This window comes from Megascapheus bottae, chromosome 6, assembly GCF_031878675.1.
Source record: "Megascapheus bottae isolate mThoBot1 chromosome 6, mThoBot2.hap1, whole genome shotgun sequence".
NCBI classification, from domain to species: domain Eukaryota; kingdom Metazoa; phylum Chordata; class Mammalia; order Rodentia; family Geomyidae; genus Megascapheus; species Megascapheus bottae.
Genome location: NC_143514.1, coordinates 63,053,224 through 63,076,253, shown reverse-complemented (window position 1 = coordinate 63,076,253; position 23,030 = coordinate 63,053,224). Strand labels below are relative to the sequence as shown.

At 46.3% G+C, this 23,030-nt stretch overlaps 1 protein-coding gene across 3 annotated transcripts in view; it reads right to left on the bottom strand.

Annotated features, from left to right (window-relative positions):
• The window catches only part of Dlgap3 (DLG associated protein 3), a 63,660-nt gene that overhangs the window by 5,484 nt on the left and 35,146 nt on the right, over positions 1-23,030 (bottom strand). For all 3 annotated transcript variants that reach the window (XM_090335268.1, XM_090335269.1, XM_090335270.1), the window contains 3 exons: positions 14,546-14,759; positions 14,019-14,347; positions 13,530-13,615 (listed from right to left, as the gene is read on the bottom strand). In XM_090335268.1, coding sequence (XP_090191394.1) covers positions 13,530-13,615; positions 14,019-14,347; positions 14,546-14,759 — 629 coding nt within the window. The remainder of the gene's footprint in view (positions 1-13,529; positions 13,616-14,018; positions 14,348-14,545; positions 14,760-23,030) is intronic.

The following is a 23,030-nucleotide window of genomic DNA, read 5'->3' as shown; positions in this document are numbered from 1 at the left end:
AGTGGAATGTGACTCAAGTGGTAAAGCATCAGCCTCGAGTGGAAAAAAGCTAAGCAAGAGTGCGAAGTCTGCCTGGCATTGGTGGTTCATGCCTGTAATCCTAGCTATTCAGGAGGCTGAGATCTGAGGATTGCAGTTCAACGCCACCCCGGGCAGGAAAGACAATTAGACTCTTATCTCCAGTAAACTACACAGAAAACCAGAAGTGGCACTGTTGCTTAAAATGGTTGTGTCCTAGCCTTGAGAGGAAAGGCTCAGGCGCAGCACTCAGGCCCTGAATTTAAGCCCCAGGACAAGCGGGGAGGCGGGAGAGTAGAGGCCTTCAGTCCAAGCCCCAGTACCAGGGCACATGCATAAGTGCACCTGTGCGCACACGTGCGCGCACACGCACACGCACACACACACACACACACACACACACACACACACACACACACACAAACATTGTAGCACCTCAAAGACACCAAGGGACAGTTCAAGCTTCCTGTCCTAGCATTTCCCTGAGGCCTCTATACTCCAGACATGCAGTCCTCATCTCCAACTTCCTCTCCATACCCTTCTTGCTCCCCCAGAGATGAGATTGATCCTGGTTTTCATACGTTTTGCACATGCTGTCCTCCTCCTCCCTCCTTCCCTCCCCATCTCCAGTTCTAATCCCTCTTCCTCTATGATTTTCTGATTGACACCCCCGGCCCCCGTCCTCCCCACCCCCAAGACCTCTCCAGACCTTCCTCCACAGTGTTCCAGCACTCAAAGGCAGCCCCATGACTTGGCTGAACCGTTCTCTCTGGTGAGTCTTGTGTCTTTATTGTCAGGATGCATCTTGGCTCCCTATGGATATTTTTGTGTCTTCAGGCTCTATTTGACCTGTGGCTACTTCAGAGCTCCCATGGAGAGATAGAGATAGAGTTTGCCTCAGTAAACAAGTATGTGAAGAGATGTCATCCCTGCCTGCTTCCCTGTCACTCCCACTAACCATGATCTGTCCTTGGGCCCCACGGGGCCTGCTTGGTATCAGCTGTCTGTGGGAAGCAATCAGAGGATCCCAAGCTGTCATCACGGAGGTAGACACACAGTCTAGAAGAGTAGCATATAGGACTGCAGGTTTCATAGCTGTAACTGAGCTTTCAGTGTTTGAGCTTTCAGTGTCCACCCTCCAAGGAATGCCAGTCATTGAGGTGGTGATAAGAATAGTGGTAAGTCATCCACACTCCCAGCCAGCAGCTGAAAATCTGCACTACATGACCAGGATCCACCATCTTTGTGTAAAGAGTAGCAGCATGTGACAAGATCACCAAAGAAAAACATCCTGGAAGCTAGGCACCAGTGGCTCACACCTGTAATCCTAGCTACTCAGAGGCTGAGATATGAGGATTGTGGTCTGAAGCCAGCCTGGGAAGGAAGGTCTGTAAGACTCTTATCTCTAATTCACCAGCAGAAAACTGGAAGAAGATCTGTGGCTCAAAGTGGCAGAGCGATAGCCTTGAGCAGACAAGCTCAGAAACAGAGCCCAAGCACTGAGTTCAAGCCCCAAAACAGGCACACACACAAAAAAATTAAGAATCCTACCATGAACTGGATAGTGTGGATTCTCTAGGTATATTTAATTTAACCACATGGTTACTTGTAATTGAGAAAGGGAGGCAGGAAAGTCAGAGGCAGAGAAGATAGGAAGAAAAAATGGAAGTTGTAATATGTACACTCATCCTGGCATGGCTGATTTTAAAGCTACAAGTTGGCCAGAAGCCAAGGAATACAGGCAACCTCTATAAAAATGACAATTAAGTTCTTCCAGAGCCTCCAGAAGAACCACGGTCCTGCCCGTACCTTGATGTCAGCCCAGTGAAATCCAGTAATGTAGAATAATAAATATGCATGCTTTACATCATGACAGTTGTCCTAATTTAATATGATAGGGACAGGAAACTAACACATCCTGTAAAGAGAAACTGAAGATGGAGAAGAAGAAAAAGCCAACAGTCCAAGAAAGGTAAAAATAATAACGAATATCCCGTGAGCATTAGACGTGTGCTACATGAAGCACCTCTGAGTATGGCTATCAGCACTGAGTATGTGTTAAGTTAAGCACCTTACATGAGTAAACATGCTCAGTCCTCACAACTAGTCCCAGGGTAAGGGTGTGAAGGTCGCCCACACTCACAGATGAGAAAAATGACACTTACAGAGAGGTTAAGTGATTTCCTAAGATGAAACAATTATCCAATCAGTGCCACTGCCTCCCTAGACCAACAGAGAGGGCAGCTCTAATCAGAAACACAAATGTCCAACTACTGAGGCAGAGCCAGTGAAGGAGGCAAACAAAAGGTGCCCTGCCCATCATCATAATGGGGTGGCTGGGGAAGCCATCTGATGGACAGTGTGGAGCCAGGGAAAGGAAGGGAAATGAATCAATATGGGGGCAGGCAGAAGAGCAGCGAGTTTAAGGTCCAGGTACCTTAGAGCCAGATTGGGCTCAAGTTCTAATGCCATGGCCTACAGTTGGTTCATCTCCTCATTGGTAAGTGGGAATCATAATGGCACCAGCTCAGCAGATTGCTGAGTATGAAAAGCACTTGGACCAGCACCTGGCCTGCCCATTGTGTTAGCTGTTACGGAGAAGTAGGAAAGTTTACTTGGAAGAAAAAGCCGGACAAACACAATAGCCTAAATACTGCTGAGAACCCAGCACCCAGCGAGCAAGGCTGTGTAGTCATTAATTATTCTGATTGCTTTGATCACTTCCATCTGTTCGCTCACAGCCCTCCCAACAAAACCTCTTTTATACTCTGCATCTCATTGTATTGTAGTGATTTATTTGCATATCTGTCTCTCTCTAAATGGGGCAGTTCCTCAAACATAAATGCTGGCTGGGTGCTTGATTGGCTGGTTAACTGGAAGGAAGGAGGAGTAGAGACCACTAATTATCTCCAACATCTATTCTTCTTTTCTCTCTCAGTAACAGAATCCCATCATTTTAAGCCGGACACGTGGCTACTTTGGATAAAGATTAGGTATAGCCACACAGCAAAGTTTTAGACTATAGGATATGAGCAGAAGTGGTATTTACAGTTTCTGGAAAATGTTCTCAGAACTCTGGGCTGAGGATGTAACTCAATGGTAGAGCACTTGTCTCATATACACAATGTCCGCTAGCTAGCTAGGTAGGTAGGTAGGTAGGTAGATAGATAGATTATTAAAGCAGGTATCTGCTCATGGTAACTTCTTCCTCCCTGACCAGTCATCAGAATGCAGACATGATGGCTGAACCTCAATCAAGCAGCCATCTTGGAGCATATAATTGTAGGCAAGTATTATTTATAGGGGCTTGGATCCTGACACTGTTGTAATACCTGCTAGCATTCTACACTTCTCTTCCAAGCGAGAAAGAAACTTTAACGATATTTAAGTCCGTTATTTCTGGATTCCTATGACACAGCCAAACCTAATCCCAACTATAACAGATGCGTTTTTCAGGGGAGTGAAGTCCAAAGCTTATATTTCCTATTTCATTTTGGACTTGGCAGTCCTTGCAGAGGTCTTCGGCAACAGCTATATGCACAGAGTAGAAACTAGCTTCAGTTGTGAACTGCCACTAATGGGCACCAGTGTGTCACAATATTTTCTCTCCAAGCCTTTAAGAAACTGTGCTGCAGAGACCTCCTCCCTTCCAGTTCTTTCTGGTGACAATGATCCCATTCTTGGTGATTTGGAGGTCACTTCAAGGTTATTATGGGGAGTTGTTCCTTCTCTGTCTCTCTAGAGAATGACATGGAAATCTCTAGGAAGAAACTGGATTGCCCCAGAAGATGTGGAGTCCCAGGAATACTCAGTACCCAGATATTCCCAGAGGTTTTGCCAGGAGTGTTTGGCTGCAGGCTGGTGGGAATGGGGATGAGGAGGAAGGCTGGGACCAACAGGGACACTTCAACCAGGCATAGCTGGTGTATCAGTTCTCACAGAAGCTCCTCTCCAGAAAGTACGGAAGATAACCAAGCTGGAGTCTCGATAATCTCAACACTGTAAGAGGCTGGGAGAGGAAGCCAAGAGCATCAGGAGTTCAAGGTCAGCCTGGTCTATAGAGCCAGAACTTGTCTTATAGTTAATAAATAGATAGTCCATGGATTCCCTCACACACACACACACACATACTTTAGCCTCATCTATCCAGGAATGGGGCACCAGAAATTTGCCTCAGTTGGGAATTGAATTTGTAAGTCCACTACTCCAGGCAGGGCAGCTGTGACAGTGAGAAAGGGAAAGGCAACTGGGGTAGCACATTTCAGAGTCACAAAAGTAAGTCAAAACAATGCTAGCATGAAGGCTAAGGAATGGGGATTGAATTCTTTTATTCTGATCCATCAGATTCTTCGGCTAGGAAGAGCGGTACAATAAAGATGCTTTGAGATAGGAGCTAGTAAGGGCTTCGTGTGTGTGTGTGTGTGTGTGTGTGTGTGTCTGTGTGTGTGTGCGTGTCTGTGTGTGTGTGTGTGTGTGTGTGTGTGTGTGTTGATACTGGGGCTTGAATTCAGGGTTTCATACTTTCTGTCAGCTTTTTCTACTCATGGCAGGGCTCTATTGCACTGTATCAAGTCTGGATTTTTTCTTAACTGTAGATAAGAATCTCAGTTGGGTCCAGGCGCAGTGGCTCACGCCTGTAATCCTAGCTACTCAGGAGGCTGAGATCTGGGGATCAAAGTTCAAAGCCAGCCCGAGCACAAAAGGACCTCAGACTCTTATCTCCAATTAACCTCTATAAAATGGGAAATGGGGCTTGGCTCAAGGGTAGGGTGGTAGCCTTGAGCTGAAGAGCTCACAGGCAGCGCCCAGGCCCAGGGGTAGGGTGGTAGCCTTGAACTGATGAGTTCAGGGACCACACTGAGGCCAAGTTCAAGTCCCATGACCCACCAAAAAAAAAAATCCCAGATGGACTTTTTTTTGCGTGGACTGGCATTGAATTGTGATCCTCAGATTTCAGCCACTTGAGTAGCTAGGATTACAGGCCTCAAGCACCAGCACCTAGCTAGTAACTATTTTTTTTATGTTTTCTCTTACCACAAGACTTTCATATATGCCTTCTTCCTGGAACATTTTTATCTCTTTTTCATTTATCTAATTTTTATCCATCCTTCGGGTCTCTACCTCACTGCCACTTTCTTAGAAAGCTGGGTCTGACCTCTCTACAAGATATACACTAGGGCACAGGCATCGGTCACAGCTGTAGTTTTAACGTTGGAGATCAAACCTAAGACTTCTCACATGCCAGCAAGTTCTCTTCCACAGAGCCACATCCCAACCTAATTCTACACCATTGGTGAGATTCTTAGATGAACAGTGGCACTAAGCATCTTAGATTCTTCCCAACCTAATTCTACACCATTGGTGAGATTCTTAGATGAACAGTAGCACTAAGCTTCTTAGATTCTTCTATAACAAGCACAGTGCTCAACAAATATTCCAGATCCAGTCCAGTACTGGTGACTGACACCTGTAATCCTATCTACTCAGGAGGCTGAGATCTGAGGATTGCTGTTTGAAGCCAGACAGAAAACTCCAAGAGACTCTGATCTTCAATTAACCAGAAAAAAAGCCAGACTAGAAATATGGCTCAAGTGGTAGAGTACCAGCCATGAGCAAAAAGAGTAGAATGAACATACAAGGTTTTGAGTCCAGGTCCCAGTACTGGCATGAAAACAAATATATTGCCGATCCAAATAAATAAATAAATAGATCTGAAGGAAAATGAAGCTTGGTGGGGTTGGTCGGGGGAGACAATAGAGACAGAATAAAAAGAACTCAGAACATGCTATATACTTCCAGGACACACTATCACTGAGGTAACTAGAAGCATCCATAGATCCTAAGCAGTAATTCCAAAGAGTATCTTAGAGATGAGCAGAGAATGTACTGAAAGGCAGAAAGAAGAGATATCTCCTGCCCAGAAATTTCTAAAACTGAAGTACACAATAGTGAGACAGAGTAAGGACAAGAATCTGAGAAAATGAGTGGCAGGCAGAGGAGACAGCCCTGGATGTTTGCCTAGCAAGACTGCTAGAATTCGTGGTTTGGTTCTGTGTACCAGTTGGGGCATAGTGTGTGGTGAGTCAGACTTAAAATGCCAGGGACAGACGGGGCAGCAAAGACCATGCAAGTGTACAACTCAGGATGCTTTCAGCAGATAAGCAAGGGAACCCGGCCAGAGAGCTGGGCCAGCTTTCCCTTCTGCGCACCTGTCACTCCTGAATACCTGGTGTGATCAGCTGGCCCAGGCAATTCGGCACTTTACTACCATCTTGTCTCAGACTGGCCTATCAAGTCCTTGTCCAGCACTTAGAAGACCGCACTTAGTGCCTGGCCCTGTCCTGACCTACCTTTCACACCCAAATGCTTCTTGAACAAGTTGACTTCTTCCTTTATCTGCTGCTATCAGCCTAATTGAGACACCTAATCAATGTGGTAGGCTGGATCAACTTAGGATGCTCCCACCCATGTCACAATCACAAACAAGCAAATACACACACACACACACACACACACACACACACACACACACACCCCTAATGGCTTATGTCTGTAATCATAGCTACTGAGGAAAGTGAGATCTGAGCATTGTGGCTCAAACTAAGGAACAGTGCCCAGGCCCCGAGTGCAAGCCCTAGTACTGGCACCAAAAAAAGAAAAAAAAAGCAAAAGAAAAAGAAAAGAGAGAGAGGAGCCAGGAGTTTGGCCTAGTGATAGAGTGCTTAGCATGCACAAAGACTTGGGTTCAATTCCTTGGTACCACATACATAGAAAGAATAAAAAAAAGAAGACATACAGACAGAGAGACAGGAAAAGAAAAATCAGAAAGGTGTTTTTTTCTACCGCCAAGCTTGAAAACAGGAGAGGCATCTTCAGGTACCAGAAGCAAAAAGGAAATGCAAACATCTAAGCCAACTGAACCAGAGGATTACCAGGCCAGACATATGCTAAGAGGCTAGATGGGAATGTGCAGGGAGAACCACCCAACCTGTGCTTATTAGGGAACTGGAAGGAGACCCATGCATGAAGCCAGGAGCCAAGAAAGAAAGTTTGTTTCATTTACAAACTTAAGCTAGAAAAATCCCATGCCAGTGATTCAGGGATGCAGCCTAGAAGGAGGATGCTGGGAAATCTGAACCTAAAAGCTGCTGTGTGAGGGGGTGGGGGGCTGGGTTCAAGCACATACTACCTGGAAACAGAAACTTCAAGCTGTGATGTTAACTTGAACACAGGTCCCAAGCTCAAGCAACAGCTGAGCCCCAGGGGGAGTCTGAGCCCAAGAGGAAGGCGTGGGCAGGAACAAACAAGGAACAAAGAATTGCTCAAACATGTTTGTAAATCTACTCTATTAAGCTATAAAAGACATAATAACAGCAGAGTTAAGAGAGCTCTTGAAAGAGGTATAATCAAAATAGTAGATAAATATAACATGAAAGATGGAAGGAGGAAGCTGAAGGCTCTTGTTTTATAGGAGGGATAGAAAATATATGTTACTAGAAAATATATATAACAAAGTGGATCTATCAAATGTGTAAGGAAAACCATTACTGAAAAAGGTAAATCTCCAGAACAGTGGAGGGAAAATGAGAAACTTGATCAGAAGCTGGGTGCCAATGGCTCACACCTCTAATCCTGGCTACTCAGGAGGCTGAGATCTGAGGATTGCAGACCAGGCAGACCAGGCAGAAAAAGCCAGACCAGGCAGGAAAATCTGTGAGACTTTAATTAACCAGCAAAAAGCCAGAAGTAGAGCCACGGCTCAAGTGGTAGAATGCCAGACTTGAACAAAAAAGCCAAATGAGAATATGAGGCCTAGAGTTAAAGTTCCAGTATAAACAAAAGGAAGAAAGGATGGAGGAAAGAAGGAAGGGAAAGAAGGAAGGAGGAAAAGGAGGGAAGAAAACCGGGTACAGTGGCTCACCCCTATAATCCTAGCTACTCAGGAGGCTGAGATATGAGGATCACAGTTCAAAGCCAGCCCAGGCACCAAAGACCATGAGACTCTTATCTCCAATTAACCACTAGAAAACAGAAAACAGGAAGTGGGGATGTGGCTCCAGGCATAGGGCAGTAGCCTTGAGCTGAAGATCTCAGGGACAGCACCCAGGCCCAGAGTTCTAGCTCCATGATCCACAAAAAAAAAAAAAAAGAAAAAAGAAAAAAAAGAAAAGGAGGGAAGGAGTGGGGAGAAAGGGAAGCAGAGAAGTAGAGAGAGAAGGGAGAAAAAGGAACGAGCAAGATAGACAGAAAGAAAGAGGTGGGGGGGGAGAGAGGAAGGGAAAGGTAGGAGGGAGGGAGGGAGGAAGGAAGAAGAGAGAATTTGGGTCAACAGTAAACAAATTCAGAGAGGCAGGAAGCAAATTATAAGCATGTTAAAATAGAAAAAAATTTAAATGATAAAACCAAATCCAAACAAGTTGATGATCAAAAATATACAAAAAGATCAAATAAGTTTACTAAACCCTATCTACATATCACTTAAAAGTGACAAATGTAGGTATAAGGATACAGGAAGGTAGAAAATACACAGGTGGGAAAACATGAATTACAAAACAAGCTGAAAGAAAGCAGTCTCATAGCCATAAAAATCAGGAGGGAAAAAAAAAAAGATGTTAAGGCAAAAGTAATTAGGAAAGAGGAAAAACTATTTCACGATAATTGAGTGAATCTACTGACAGATACAATGATAATAAGTTTGTGTGTTTATGAACCGCATACTCTCAAGTAAAAATTAATAAATTACCATGGGAAAACATCACCAGCACAACCACAGTGACACATTTTAAACACACCACTCAGGAGTGACACATTTTACACACCTAGCACATGGAAGGTTAATATCCAGAAGCTGTAATCTCTAAGAGTGATCATATATATACACAGATGACAAAGGAAGCCTCAGCACACCCTGGGGAATAAACAGACAGACAGAACGTATGCCTAAGTCACACGAAGCAAACTGAGAAGCTGATCATGAAAAGGCAGTCCCACCCCCACTCCACCCCCACACATGAAGTACACTCTTGGAAAGAAACCTATAAAATTTCTTCCAAACCACTTATAAGTTCAAAAGGATGTATAAGCAAGGTGCTGGTGGGCTCATGCCTGTAATCCTAACTCCTTAAGAGGCTGAGATCTGAGGATCACGTTTCAAAGCCAGTCTGGGCAGAAAAGTCCATGAGACTCTTATCGCCAATGAACTACTCAGAAAAAGCCAGAAGTGGTGCTGTGGCTCAAGTGGTAGAGTGCGAGCCTTGTGCACAAAGAGGCCCAGGGACAGCGCCTAGGTCCTGAGTTCAAGCTCCAGGACCAGAAAAAAAGGATTTATGATGGTTGGACACAAGTGGCTCACATATACAATCCTAGCTACTGAGGAGGCGGAGATGTGAGGATCAACGTTCAAAGCCAGCACATGATAAAGCTGTGAAACTTTTCTTCTTTTTTGTCAGTCGTGGGGCTCAAACTCTGGACCTAGGCGTTGTCCTTGAGCTCTTCAGCTCAAGGCTAATGCTCTACCACTTAAGCCACAGTGCCACGTCTGGCTTTCTAGTGGTTAATTGGAGATAAGAGTCTCACAGACTTTCATGCCCAGGCTAGCTTTGAATAAAGATCCTCAGATCTCAGCCTCCTGAGTAGCTAGGATTATAGGCACGAGCCACCTGCATCCAGCTTGAGAAAAAGCTGGAAGTAAAGGTGCATTTTAAGTGGTAGAGCATCAGCCTTGAGCAGAAAAAGCCAAGCAAGAGCGTGAGGTCCAAGTTCAAGCCCTAATATCAGCATACAGATACCACAAACACAAATTATGATTAAAAAGCACAAACTATTTAGAAATGAACAACTAAAGATACTAAATCTCAAGACTTACAAGACATAGTTAAGAGCAATAGGGTTAGATGTGACATGATAGCCCTAAAACACATTATAAAACAGAAGTGCTACCAGGCATGGTGGCTCACATCTGTAATCCTAGCTACTCGGGAGGCTGAGACCTAAGGATCTCGGTTCAAAGCCAGCCGGGGCATCAACGACCATGAGACTCTTATCTCCAATTAACCACTAGAAAACCGGAAGTGTGCTGTGGCTCAAGGAGTAGGGCAGTAGCCGTGAACTGAAGAGTTCAGGGAAGCACCCAGGCCCAGAGTTCAAGCCCCATGACTCTTCCCCTTCCCCCCCCCAAAAAAGTTCAGGGCAGCATCCAGGCCCTAAGTTCAGGACCTAGGACCAACACACACACACACACACACACACACACACACACACACACACACACACACTTAACTATGATAGCTCAAGCCTGAAATTCAAGCTACTTAGGAGGTTCAAGGCCAGCCCAGGAATAAAAATTCCTAAGATTCCCTCCCAACCAATGGCTGAGTGTGGTGGCTCACACCTATTATCCTAGTTATGGAAGAAGCACCATGGGTGAGCCCAGTGATGCATGCCTGTCCCACAGTGACAGAAGAACACACAGGGTAGCTAGCCCAGAGTGGTCTAGGCATAAAGCAAGACCCTGGAAAACAACCAGTTCACAAAAAGAAGGGCTGGAGGCATGGCTTCAGTTGTACAGCACCCACCTGGCAAGAACAAGGCCCTCCCAAATACACAAAACAAACTTCTATTCCTAAGAATAGGAAGAAATTCTCCTTAAGCTGTTTTCCTTAACTGACAAAATGATATCCACCAATATCTATACCAAACATTTATCTACTAAAACCAGGACTGAGATAAGTGTGTCAAAGCTCCAGGGTAACCTGGAAGTGCTGTTCAATGCATTATTACTAGAAAAATAAACTTGAAGGTAGAGACTTGAAAGAAGTATCCTCATCTGTTGAAAAATTATTGAATATAGAAACCCCATCATGGTATTCAGATAGCCTGAGACCTCATAAGAGAGCAAGCAACAAGGTTGCTAAATACAAAATCAATATATAAAACTTAGCATTCCCCTACATTAGCAGTGGCCAGTTATAAATACAATAAGAACCCCAGCCATAATAACTTCCATAGTGCCAGACTCCACCACCTTCCTTCCACACTGAGAGAACTGTCCCCTGGGCTTCTCATTTCCACTGATCCTTTCCTCAAATTCATTCTCCATTCAGCAGTTAGTGATCTTTCGTAAATATAAATTAGAGCATGTCACACTCTTCCTTTAACCTTTTAATAGCTACTCATTACTTATAATTAGATTCCAGTTCTTTTATTATACCCCTGCTCTTGCATGGCCTTGTCCCTGGAAATCTCTAACTCACTCTATCACCACTCCTCCATGCCCCTCTTCACAAGTCACATAAACCTTTAGTTCTCAATGCCTGTCGAACTCTTTCCTACTCCAGCATCTCTGCATGTGTTATCCTTTCTGCCTACAGTGCTTCTCCTGATCCAACCATCACCCAAGTTTTGGCTTAAGTGTCACCTGTTTAATTCAAATCAAGTCCCTTCTCTCTTGTCTCCTCTTTTCTTTCTTTTTTTTTTTTAATATTTACTATTTATTTATTTATTTGCTAGTCCAGGAGCCTGAACTCAGGGCCTGAGCACTGTCCTTGGGCTTTCTCAAGGCTAGAGCTCTACCACTTGAGCCACAGTACCACTTCTGGCTTTTTCTATGTATGTGGTATGGAAGAATTGAACCTGGGTCTTCATGCATGCTAGGCAAACACTGTACCACTAGGCCAAACTCCCGGCCTTTCTATTTTCTTTTGAGCAAGAATAACCCATTACATATTAACGCAAAATATACAATCCCATTTTATTTATTGACTTATTCATTGCCTTGATTTCCCTCTAGACCATAATTTCTATGAGGACAAGAGTTACGTTTATTGTTTCCCCAAGCATTTAATACAGTGTACAGGAATTGACATATAGTGCCGCTTAAGACGTATTTGCTGCCAGGAGCCAGAAGCTCATGCCTGTAATCCTAGTTACTCAAGAGGCTGAGATCTGAAGATCATAGTTCAGTCAGCCCAGAGAGATCAATCTGGAGGGACACTAATCTCCTAATAAGTAGCAAGAAGCCAGAAACAGAGGTGTGGCTCAAGTGATAAGGGTGCCAATCTTGAGCCTCCCTCTCCTCCCCCAAAAAGACAAGGCTAAGCAAGAGTTTGGAGCCCTGAGTTCAAGCCCCAGTATCAGTTTGTTTCTCTAGAAGGCCTGCACTCTTCCCAGATTCTCACTTGTTAGGACACATGGAGAGACACTCTCCCCCCTGCAACCTCATGGAATCTATCCAGAATGAGGGGCCAAAGAGCCTCCCAGGGAGGCAGTGAAGTCACATGGGCTTTGCTTAGGGTCCATGGGCAGTTCCTAAAACAGAGAAGGACAGCATTCAGGGCTAAGGGAGGCATCCATCCATGACTCCTGGGCCCTCTCTCAATCACGGATTTTGACTTTTCCACTAAATGCCACTTTCCTGTAATCTTTGTGGCATATTAAGAATTTGGAGGATAGCTACTTTCAGGACTGCAACAAGAATGGCATTGTGCCTGCCTTGGTGAAGTCATTTGGAGGGAAATGGTGAGTCCTACAGTAACTTCAAGACAGGTACGTACGTACACACACGTACACACACACACACACACACACACACACACACACAGCAACCCCAGAGATTCCTGGATTATAGTTGAGGTCCTGGAGGGAAGATAGAAGGCCTATCAGTGGCAACTGGAAACAGCACCTGCAGTGGCTCTCGGGACACTGATGTGATTCTGTACAGGTAAGTGTGACCTGGACAGTCCTCAAAACCAGCCCCAGAGGAGGGCTCATAAATATTTCCCAGAGTCACTGACCTGGTACCATTGCAGCTCAGATGGCACATGGGCCACTGAGGCACATGGTTACTAGAAAAAAGTGTCTCCCCACAGGCACCCCACCAGCAGAAGACTCTTTTCAGTATTCCCTCTGGAACGTACAATGCTAATTCTTCAGCTGGAAATTAAGGATGCAGTGTTTCTGAGGCCACCTAATGTCAGACTAGCGGCTGCTGGTAATTCTACTATCTCTGATACACCACCAACTCAGGCATATAATAGGTACCCCCGACTGGTTAAATGCTTGTGCGAGCCAAGTGAGGAGGAGTGTTACATCTGCCAGGGGCTGGTGAGAGGCAATCTTCCTGTTTGTTTGTTTCTTTCTGAGCTCACATACTTGTACACTGCAGGGTGTAATGAGGGACTGGCAGAATCCCTTTATCCCCCCCCATAAAGGACAATTGTTGGAGGCCCGCTCAGCACCTACCTATTACGTCTCTCTGCCTCTCCTTCCCCACCCCACCCCCAAACGACTGTATATGTCTTCTCTGCCTCTGAGCACCCAACACAGCCATGAGTTTAAGCACTCACTGTGGATTTGATGACTACCTCTGAGGAACTCCTGTGTCTGGTGTGACTCAATCCCGAGAAGAAGGTGTGATGTCACCTTCCAGGATGAGTGTGTATGCAGCCGAGACACTGCAGCACAAGCAGCCTTCTTCCCACAACAAAGCCTGAGAGGCCTCGCTTGTGACCCACCTCTTGTCCTCTTCCACCTGTACTCCGATGGAGTGGAATTCTCTTCGACTTCGGTTCTCAGTGTCGGAATCTGAGATGGTCTCCACCTGGAGACAGGGTGGAGTCAGTGGCAGGGGCGGGGCCAGAAGCTCCTCCCACCACCCACGACCACAGGGTGAAGTCAGCCGCACAGGCCCCGCCCCTGGCCCAGAGGGGCTCAGCCCCCACGCCAGCTGGCCCATCCTCCGCACATACACGTCCAGAACCCAAAGAGCGCACAGAGCACCAACCAAGGTGGCAGCCTGGGGCCTCACGCTGCACTTGCTGGGGGTGTGATGGTACCCGGGACAAGAGAGCAGGCTGGGGGCTGTTTGGAGCAGCCTGGTGAGCTGTCAGGCACGGGGTCTGATTGCAGCTCGGGAGGGGGTAGGCAAGTCAGGAACAAAGTCTCTCCACCCATGGCACACCTGCCCGGGCCTGAGCCTTGGCCCGCGCTTCCCCGCGTCATACCTGGACCCCAATGGACGGCCGCCACTTCCGCTGCCTTGCCAGGCTCCGCAGCTCCTCCCTGCCGGGGATGGTCTTGATGATGAGAGTGGGGGGCTTGGGGCTGGCCCGGGGTGGCACCGGCGCCAGCTCGAGGGTGCGAGCGCCCATGGTGGGGCCGTCCAGCCCGTCGGCGGAGCTGCAGCGCCGGGCCGGGCCCTCGGTGGCGGCGGTGGCGGTGGCGGTGAAGCTCTCGTGGGCGGAGTCGGTGCTGCTCTGGGCGGTGATGGAGATGCGGGGCGGGGCCTGGCTCCCCGACGGGATGGGGGGCGGGGCCTTTCTGAAGTTGAAGGCTGTGGATGGCACGGTGGGATGCAGTGAGGGGGGGGTGCGGGGCCGCCACCCGACCCACCTAGGTGGCCTGGAGGTGCCCTCAACCGAATAATTGTCTTCCCCACACTGCCCAGGGAAAGACGCGATCTGTCTAAGGTCACACAGCCAGCTGTGGCACTCTGGCCAGCACAGGGCACTGGCGGCGCGTGGGTACTCACAGGAGCCGGGCCTCCCTGAGACAGAGGCAGGGGCAGCAAGGAGGGGTAGGCAGTCGTCATCTTGAGAGCAGCCGGCCTGGATGGCCCGGAGGTAGCTGTGGCTCCGCATGCGGAAACAGCCGGGCAGGTCCAGGGCATCCACAGCCTGGGACTCAAGCTCCCCAAACACAGACCCACACACGGCCTCCAGCTGCTGGTTCAACTCCTCACTGAGCTGAGGGAGGTGACAGGGAGCATTCCATTACTGAGGTGCTGGAGCAGGGTGGGGTCATCCAGGGGCTTCACCTAGGGCTGCATCTAGGTCTGTAGAGGCCTGGCCACAGTGTGGGTCTTCTGCTTTGGGGCCGAAAGAAACCCTCAGTCTCTACAAAGAAAGACGAGCTGCTCCTGCAAACTGCCTTGGGGCCACCTTTCTTCCTCTAAACACCTCTACCCTCCACATCCAGCCTCTCCGAAGGGTACCCTAGGATCCAAACCACCACTTTTTCCTCTCCACCTAATCTAGCAATACACTTTTCTCTTAACCCTGACTAGGACTAAGGACTTGACATCTACCCTCTTGCCAGGTATGGAGGAGGGAACTGCAGAGATGACACCTCTTAAGACTTACAGGCCCTTACCATTACAAACTTGATTCAAAGTAACCTGTGGGCCAAAAACTAACAGGTAGGTGATGGAACAATTAACTTGCCAATCTCCCCAGCCTTTTTTCCACCTTTGGCTTCTCCTGAACCCCATGAATTAGGAATCTGGTTTGATTAGCTAGTCCCTGCCTTGTCTGCTGGAAAAACCTTTAGCATTCCTGGGTGAGTCCTAGTGTTGTTTATGATATTTTGTGGTAAGTAGGGTGTTAAAAGAATTAAAATAAGGAACAAGAAAACAAAAATGAAAATTTTGTTCCTGGAACCATGCCAGAATCTAGCACCCTAAGGCTAAGGAGGTGACAATGCAAAGAAAACACTAAGAAGCCAGCCACTGGTAACTCACAAATGTAATATTAACTACTCCAGAGGTTTGAGATGTAAGGGTGAAGGCTCAAAGCCAGCCCAGGCAGAAAAATCACTGAGACTCTTTTGTCTCCACGTAACTAGCATAAGACAAAAGTAGAATTGGGTACCAGTGGTTCATACCTATACTTGGCAGGTTGTGATCTAAGGATTACAGTTCAAAGCTAGCCCAGACAGGAAAGTCTACGAAACTCTTATCTCTAACTACCAAAGAAAATTCAGAAGTGGCTCAAGTGGTAAAAATCTAGCCTTGAGCACAAAAGTTTAGGGACAGTGTCTAGACCCTAAGTTCAGGCCTCAGCACTGGCACAAAAACAAAATCAAAAGTAAAGGTATGGCTCAAGTGATAAAGAGCCAGACTCAAGGGGGGGGGGAAGGGAGAGGGTGTCCTAGCCCTGAGTTGAAGTCCCAGTACTATCACAATAAATAAATAAGGATATAATAAAAATAAAAGGAAAAAAAAGTGGCACCAGAGGTAAGCTCTACACCTCAACAAAGGCTGAACATGGCTCTGTGTGGGTACGGACTTGACCTGAGCTTCCACCCAGCCACAGCACCGAAGAAACATTGCCTGCACAGGCTGTAGCGTGAGACTCACCTGGATTCAAGTGCTGGCTCTGCTGCTTCCTAGCAGTGTGACCTGGGAAGTAAAGGTGTGAGGGCCTCAGGGGCTCACCTGTCACACTAGAGTAATAATGACACTATCTTAGGGGGACTTATAAAGTGATTCAAAGAGACTTGAGGCATTGGATACAGGTACAGGCAAAGAAAGCCCTTGGTGGCAAGTGGAGACCTGGAGACCTAGCTGGCACACACAGGCCAGGTGCTCATGAGGATCACACCTATTCCTGTCACAAGTCAAAGGTAGCCACCCTCTGTGGATGATTATGTAGAGGCCCAAGGCAATGTATCAGTAGGCATCTGATGGTTGCATCCAAATACAACTTTCCAGAAAGATTTGTGCCATCATGTTTATGTTCAATCAACAAAGACTCAAAGTGACTTGATCAACATGTAAAAATTCTGCTCAGCAATTCTATAACCCAGACTCCACAGCTGAACATGATTTTCACTAGATTCTGCCTCAAGAAGACTAGGACTTTCCATACCACTTTTTTTGTGTGTGGGGGGGGGGGGCGGGTCATGGGGCTTGAACTCTGGCTCAGGGCGCTATCCTTGAGCAATTCAGCTCAAGGATACAGCCCTACCCCTGGGCCTGGGCACTGTCCCTGAGCTCTTCAGCTCAAGGCTACCACCCTACCCCTGAGCCACAGCCCCAATTCCCATTTCCTAGTGATTAATTGGAAATAAGAGTCTCAGGTTCTTTAGTGCCCGGGCTGGCTTTGAACTGCAATCCTCAGATCTCAGCCTCCTGAATAGCTAGGATTATAGGCATGAGCCACCACAACCTGCTTTACAATACCATTCTACCACTGGGCAAACAGACTCAGATAGGGCAAACGAATTGGGCCAGGCCACCCATGGTGAAGCTTAAAATGCATGCCTTGCTTCTTGCCTCCCCTGCAAGGCTGACTGAACACCACAACCTCCTGGGGAAGCTTGTTAAATCTCCATTAACCCAGGACCTCTAACTAGATGCTACTCACTGCTTTGGCCAGATGCTCAGAGCCAAATGTGCAGGACACAGAAGCTTGGTGGTTGTAATGTAGGCCCGGTGATGGAAAAGGACTTCTTCATGCAGCTTTTTTTTTTTTTTTTGTCAGTCATGGGGCTTGAACTCTGGGCCTGGGTACTGTCCCCAAGCTCTGCAGCTCAAGACTACCACGATACCCCTGGGCCTGGGTGTTATCCCTGAATTCTTCAGTTCAAGGTTACCACCCTACCCCTTGAGCCACAGTGCCACTTCTGGTGTTTTAGTGGTTAATTAGAGATAAGAGTCTCAGGTACTTTAATGCCCGGGCTGGCTTTGAACTGAAATCCTCAGATCTCAGCCTTCTGAGTAGCTAGGATTACAGTGCCCGGCTTTGATGCAGCTCTTTCTAAAGGAACCTTATTATAAGTCCACAGAAATAACAGGCCATGATGAAAAAAAATCAATCCTAGATCTAGCAGAAGTTAAGTGCCCTTCTGTCTGACTGGCACAAGCCACACTTATAGCAGGTATAACTCTCAGTGACTCCTATAATCGGCCTTTTAGTCCTCCTCTCTGGACTTCAGGGACACCAAGGACAGCAGTTGCCAGTGTACTTTCTGAAACACAGAAGCTGAACCATCTCCTGTTATTTGGGGGTTCTCCAACTAGAACCATTTCAGTCTCCTAAATAGCTAGGATTACAGGCATGAGCCACTAGCACTGGCATGTCCAGACTCTTCTAGCCAAAAATGTTCTCGGTTAAAATTAGTTTAGCAATTCTAGTTACGCAGGAGACTAAGGTTTGAGGATTATATTTCAAAGCCAGCCCAGGCAGGCAAGTGCATAACACTCTTATCTCCAATTAACCACCAGAAAACCAGAAGAAGCCCTGTGGTTCAAAGGGTAGAACACTAGCTTTGAACTGAAGCACCCAAGCCCAGAGTTCAAGCCCCACAACTTATCCCCCCCAAAAAGGGGGAGTCTGGATATCACTGATCAAAGGAACATCACATCACAGTTAACTTCATTGAATTTTTCTTTATGTAAATCGTTAGGCATGATCTTATGGGGACAGAGTAGATGCTCAGTAAACGTTAGCTACTATTATTAGTATCTAGAAGTTTTTATATCACTGTGACAATACCTCTCAGAACAAGATGCCACTCTGTTCTAGAGTTTGAAAGCTCTTGAAATCCCACCCTTAAGCTATCTGCTGAGCCAGACAGGAGGTAAGCAATTCTATTGGGCTTCACACCCTCCAGCTGAGAGGAGATTCTGGGTTCCAACAAGGGAGAAGAACTCAAGGAAAACAGAAATTCCTCCAGACTCTCAGAGAAACACTCTACCGAAGTTGATCTTCACTCTGTATGATCATCAGATGGTAATATCTGACTGTGAACACTCCCATTCGTCTCTGCACAGCCTTCTTCTCTGTTTCCCCAGCTCCCACATGCAAGAAAGTCAAGGTCAAAAGAATCCTCTTGGGAAATGAGAAACCTTAGCCTGTCTCCAAAGCAGACCCAGAATCAGTAGCCATTTCCAAGTACCTGGGAGATGTAGATAAAAACACTTTGTCTGGATATAACTGGAAAATTGTCCCTGCTAGCTTTGGTGGGTCCAGATGGGGGGGCCAGGCAACACCCCGTCTACTTGATGAATATTATTTAGCTTAGCTAACCTTTGAAAACGCCTCCTTCCCATTTCAAACCACTCCTGGACTGGAGATAAAACATAACCAACATCATTTTATATGCATAGCTGAGCTCACAAGAAAGCCAGATAAGTCCCCAGGGGACAAAAGCAAAGAGGAGACTGGAAAATCAGAATATGAACTGAATGCACCAATTCTGCAAACAGCCCCATGGAGGCGGGAGGTAGGAGCAGGAAGCAGGGGCTGCTGGACTTGGTAACCAAAAGGCCCGGCTTTCAACACCCAGTCAGCTGCAGGAGTGAGGGTCTGGGCCCACATGAAGTCCAAGTGAGATGCAGAAATGGGAATGTCCATAAACCTCTGATGAGACTAAAAAGCAATCATCACTACAGACCAATTGAAAAGGGGGAGGGAGAGGAAACGAAGCAAATCTCCTCAGAGTCTGTACCCACAGCCAGTCTTCCCACAGATGCAGGGCTCTGTGTCTACATGGTCTCGAATGGCCCCAGATTCGAAATTAACATAAAGCAGTCTCAGAACAGAAATATTCTAACAGGAGCAACTGCAAAATGTGTCCTAGGGGATCACATCCAACCTAAGCTGCTCAGGCCTCTTCTAGAGAATGCTCCAGTGACAATGAGCTAGCAGGAGACATCTCTGACATTGTCCCCACTGCCTTTGCCTCCTAGCAAGTATGCCCTCCTTTTGGAGCAAAGACATTTACTGGCCCATTTCTAATGGGTATAGATTTCTAATGGGTGGAATATGTTAGATGATGTGGCCTTATCATTTCTAGGCTGGTGCTCTACCATCCGAGCCATGCCACACCTCCAGCCAGAACATAATTTCTGAAGAGGAGGGTTTCTTAGTCTCTCCCCCCCTCCCTCTCTCTCTCTCTCTCTCTCTCTCATTCTCCCTTCACTATGAGGAAGGTATGCTTCTATGTTGTAAGTAGACCTAAAGGGAATCTCATGTGGTAAGAAACTGCTATCTCTGGTCAAAAGGCAGCAAGGAGCTGAGGCTTACCAACAGTTCTACAAGAAAATATGAAAGGACAATTTCTCCCAGTCAAATCTTAAGATTATTGTAGCTCTTGCCATCACTTTTTTCCCCCAGTCCTGGGGCTTGAACTCAGGATCTGGGCACTGTCCTTGAGAACTTTTGCTCAAGGCTAGCACTCTACCTCTTGAGCCACAGCACCACTTCCAGGGCTTCATGCATGCTAGGCAAGCATTCTACCACACTACAGGTCCCATCCATATGACTCTTTTTTTTTTTTTGCCAGTCCTGTGGCTTGAGCTCAGGGCCTGAGCGTTGTCCTTGGGCTTTCTCAAGGCTAGCACTCTACCACTTGAGCCACAGCACCACTTCTGGCTTTTTCTATGTATGTGGAGTGCTGAGGAATCGAACCCTGGTCTTCGTGCATGCTAGGCAAGCACTCTTACCACTAGGCCAAACTCCCAGCCCCCATGCATATCACTCTTCACTCCAATTAATCACCAAAAATCTATAAGAGAAGTTTTCACTCAAGCAGTAGAGCACTAGCTTTAGGCAGCATCCTGGTCCAGGGTTCAAGACCCAGGATTACCACCAAAAAAGGAGGAAGAGGAGGAAGAGAAGGAAAAGCAGCATGAGTTAAAGAAAATTGATCACTCTGAAAATTGATCAAAGGCCCACAAAAAGAGACAGCTACCATGAAAAAATCAGTGACATTTGAGTAGCCTTGGCTTAGGCTCTTCCCTTTGCCCAAAGGCCCAGCTTCACAGTGGCAATGGCTCCCACAGAGAGCTGCAGGCAGGATACCCAGCTGGAGTGTCAAGAACAGGGAGGGTCAGCAGCCTGGTTAGGTTGAGTTTCAGTTGTGTTGGGAAAGCAATGGACTGAGACCCTAACCAAGTATGTAACAGAGAATTCCAAGCCAAAGGGGCTTGATAAACTTTCCCAAGTCCTGGGAAGGTGGCTGGATGAAGGCACAGAACAATACCAGCCACCCACATATCCCTGGCTAGTGGAACCCGTATTCGTGTGCCAAGGAACCACTAGACAGCTAGAAAGTCCAGGGAAATTCGCCTGAAGACAACCAGATGCTTTCTGTTCCCAAGCTGCACACAGAACCACAGGAAGAGAAAGAGCATTCTTGGCCTCAAAATTTGTTTGTTTGTTTTTTTTCCCCTTGGTGGTCAGGCTTGAACTTAGTGCCTGGACACTGGCCCTGAGCTTTTCATTCAAAGCTAGCATGCTACCCCTCTGTGCCACAGAGCCACTTCTGGTTCTCTGGTAGTTAACAACTTTCCTTCCCTGGCTGGCTTCAAACTGGAATCCTAAGATCTCAGCTTCCTGAGTAGCTAGGATGACACCTAGGAATGAACTGGAATCCTCAAATCTCAGCCTCCTCAGATCTCTTACGGTGAGTGAGCAGTTAGGGTGAGTCACCAGTGCCCAGCTATGTCCTCAAAATTTCTAAGTACAACGTCTGATCAATCTTTGGCTGAGTACTAAGCTGTGCAGACACAGAAGCAATCTCTCAGAAATGAAGTTTAAAAAGTATAAGAAAAAAAGTTGAGTAGAGACATCAGAAGAAGATTCAGTTCAGGGATTAACAAACAAAGCAATAACAACCTTCTGGAGGGAAAAATTAAGAATCCAGAGTTGCTACAATATGTTCTCTAAAATGTTCAGCATTTAAAAACTTATGAGTCATGCAAATAAAGAAGTATGAATGTCCGAAAATGCTGGGTTTATCAAGTAAAGTGTACCAAGTAGCTATTATAAACCTATTCAAAGAGCTAATGGAAGCCATGTTAAAAGATTTAGAGGCAATCATGACAACAATAATTTCATAAATATAAACCACAATAAAGAAGTATAAATTAGCAGAAAGGGTCTCACTATGCAGCCCCAGCTGACCTCAAAAATCTAGTTCTGGGGCTGGGAGTTTAGCCTAGTGGTAGAGTGCTTGCCTAGCATATATGAAGGCCCGGGTTCGATTCCTCAGTACCACATACAAAGAAAAATAAGCCAGAAGTGGTGCTGAGGATCACATGGCCTTGAGGAAAGACCAAGGACAGTGCTCAGGCCCTGAGTTCAAACCCAGGACTGGCAAAAAAAAAATCTAGTTCTCTGGGGCCAGGAGTTTGGCCTAGTGGTAAGAGTGCTTGTCTAGCATACACAAAGCCCTGGGTTAATGCCTTGGTACTACATACACAGAACAAGCCAGAAGTGGTGCTGTGTCTCAAGTGGCAGAGTGCTAGTCCTGAACAAAATGTGTCCAAGGACAGTACCTAGGCCCTGAGTGCAAGCCCCAGGACTGGCAAATATATATATATATATATATATATATATATATATATATATATATATATTTGTATATATATTTTTTTCTACAGATCACAGAAGCTCAACAAATCTAGATTAAGTTAAAAATTAAGAAAGACATTGTAGGGGCTGAGAGTTTGGCCTGGTGGTTAAAGTGCTTGCCTAGCATGCATGAAGACCCAGGTTCGATTCCTCGGTACCACATACATAGAAAAAGAAAAGCTGGAAGTGGTGCTGAGGCTCAAGTGGTAGAGCTCTAACCTTGAGAAAGTCCAAGGACAGTGCTCAGGCCCTGAGCTCAAGCCCAGGACTGGCAAAAAAAAAAAAAAAGAAAGACATTGTAGTCAAAATGTCAAAAGCTAGCAGGGCACTGATGGCTCATATCTGTAATCTTAGCTACTTCGGAGGCTGAGATACGAAGATTTCAAAGATTATGGTTTGAAGCCAGCCTGCAGAAGGTAAAGCTATGAGACTCATCTCCAGTTAACCACCAGAAAACTGGAAGTGGTGCTGTAGCTGATGGAGGTAGAGCACTAGACATGAGTAAAAAAGCTCAAGGACGTGCCCAGGCCCTAAGTTCAAGCCCCACAACCAACCAAAACAAAAAAACAAAAATCAAGACTTGACTACATGCCACCTACAAGAGACATATCTAGATTCAAAATACAAATGGGGTCTAAAGGTATGGCTCAGGTGTTCAAGCACTTGCTTAATGAGTACAGGGCTCTGAGTTCAAATCACAGTACCACAAAAAAAACCCCAAAAGAGTTGAAAGTAGAAGAATGAAAGACAAAGTTTCATTCAAACAGTAACCAGAGAGAATTTTCCAAAACTGATGAGAGACATTAAGCCTCAGATTTCAGGAGCACACACTCAAGATATTGTGGTAAAGGTTTAGAACATCCAAACCAAAATAGG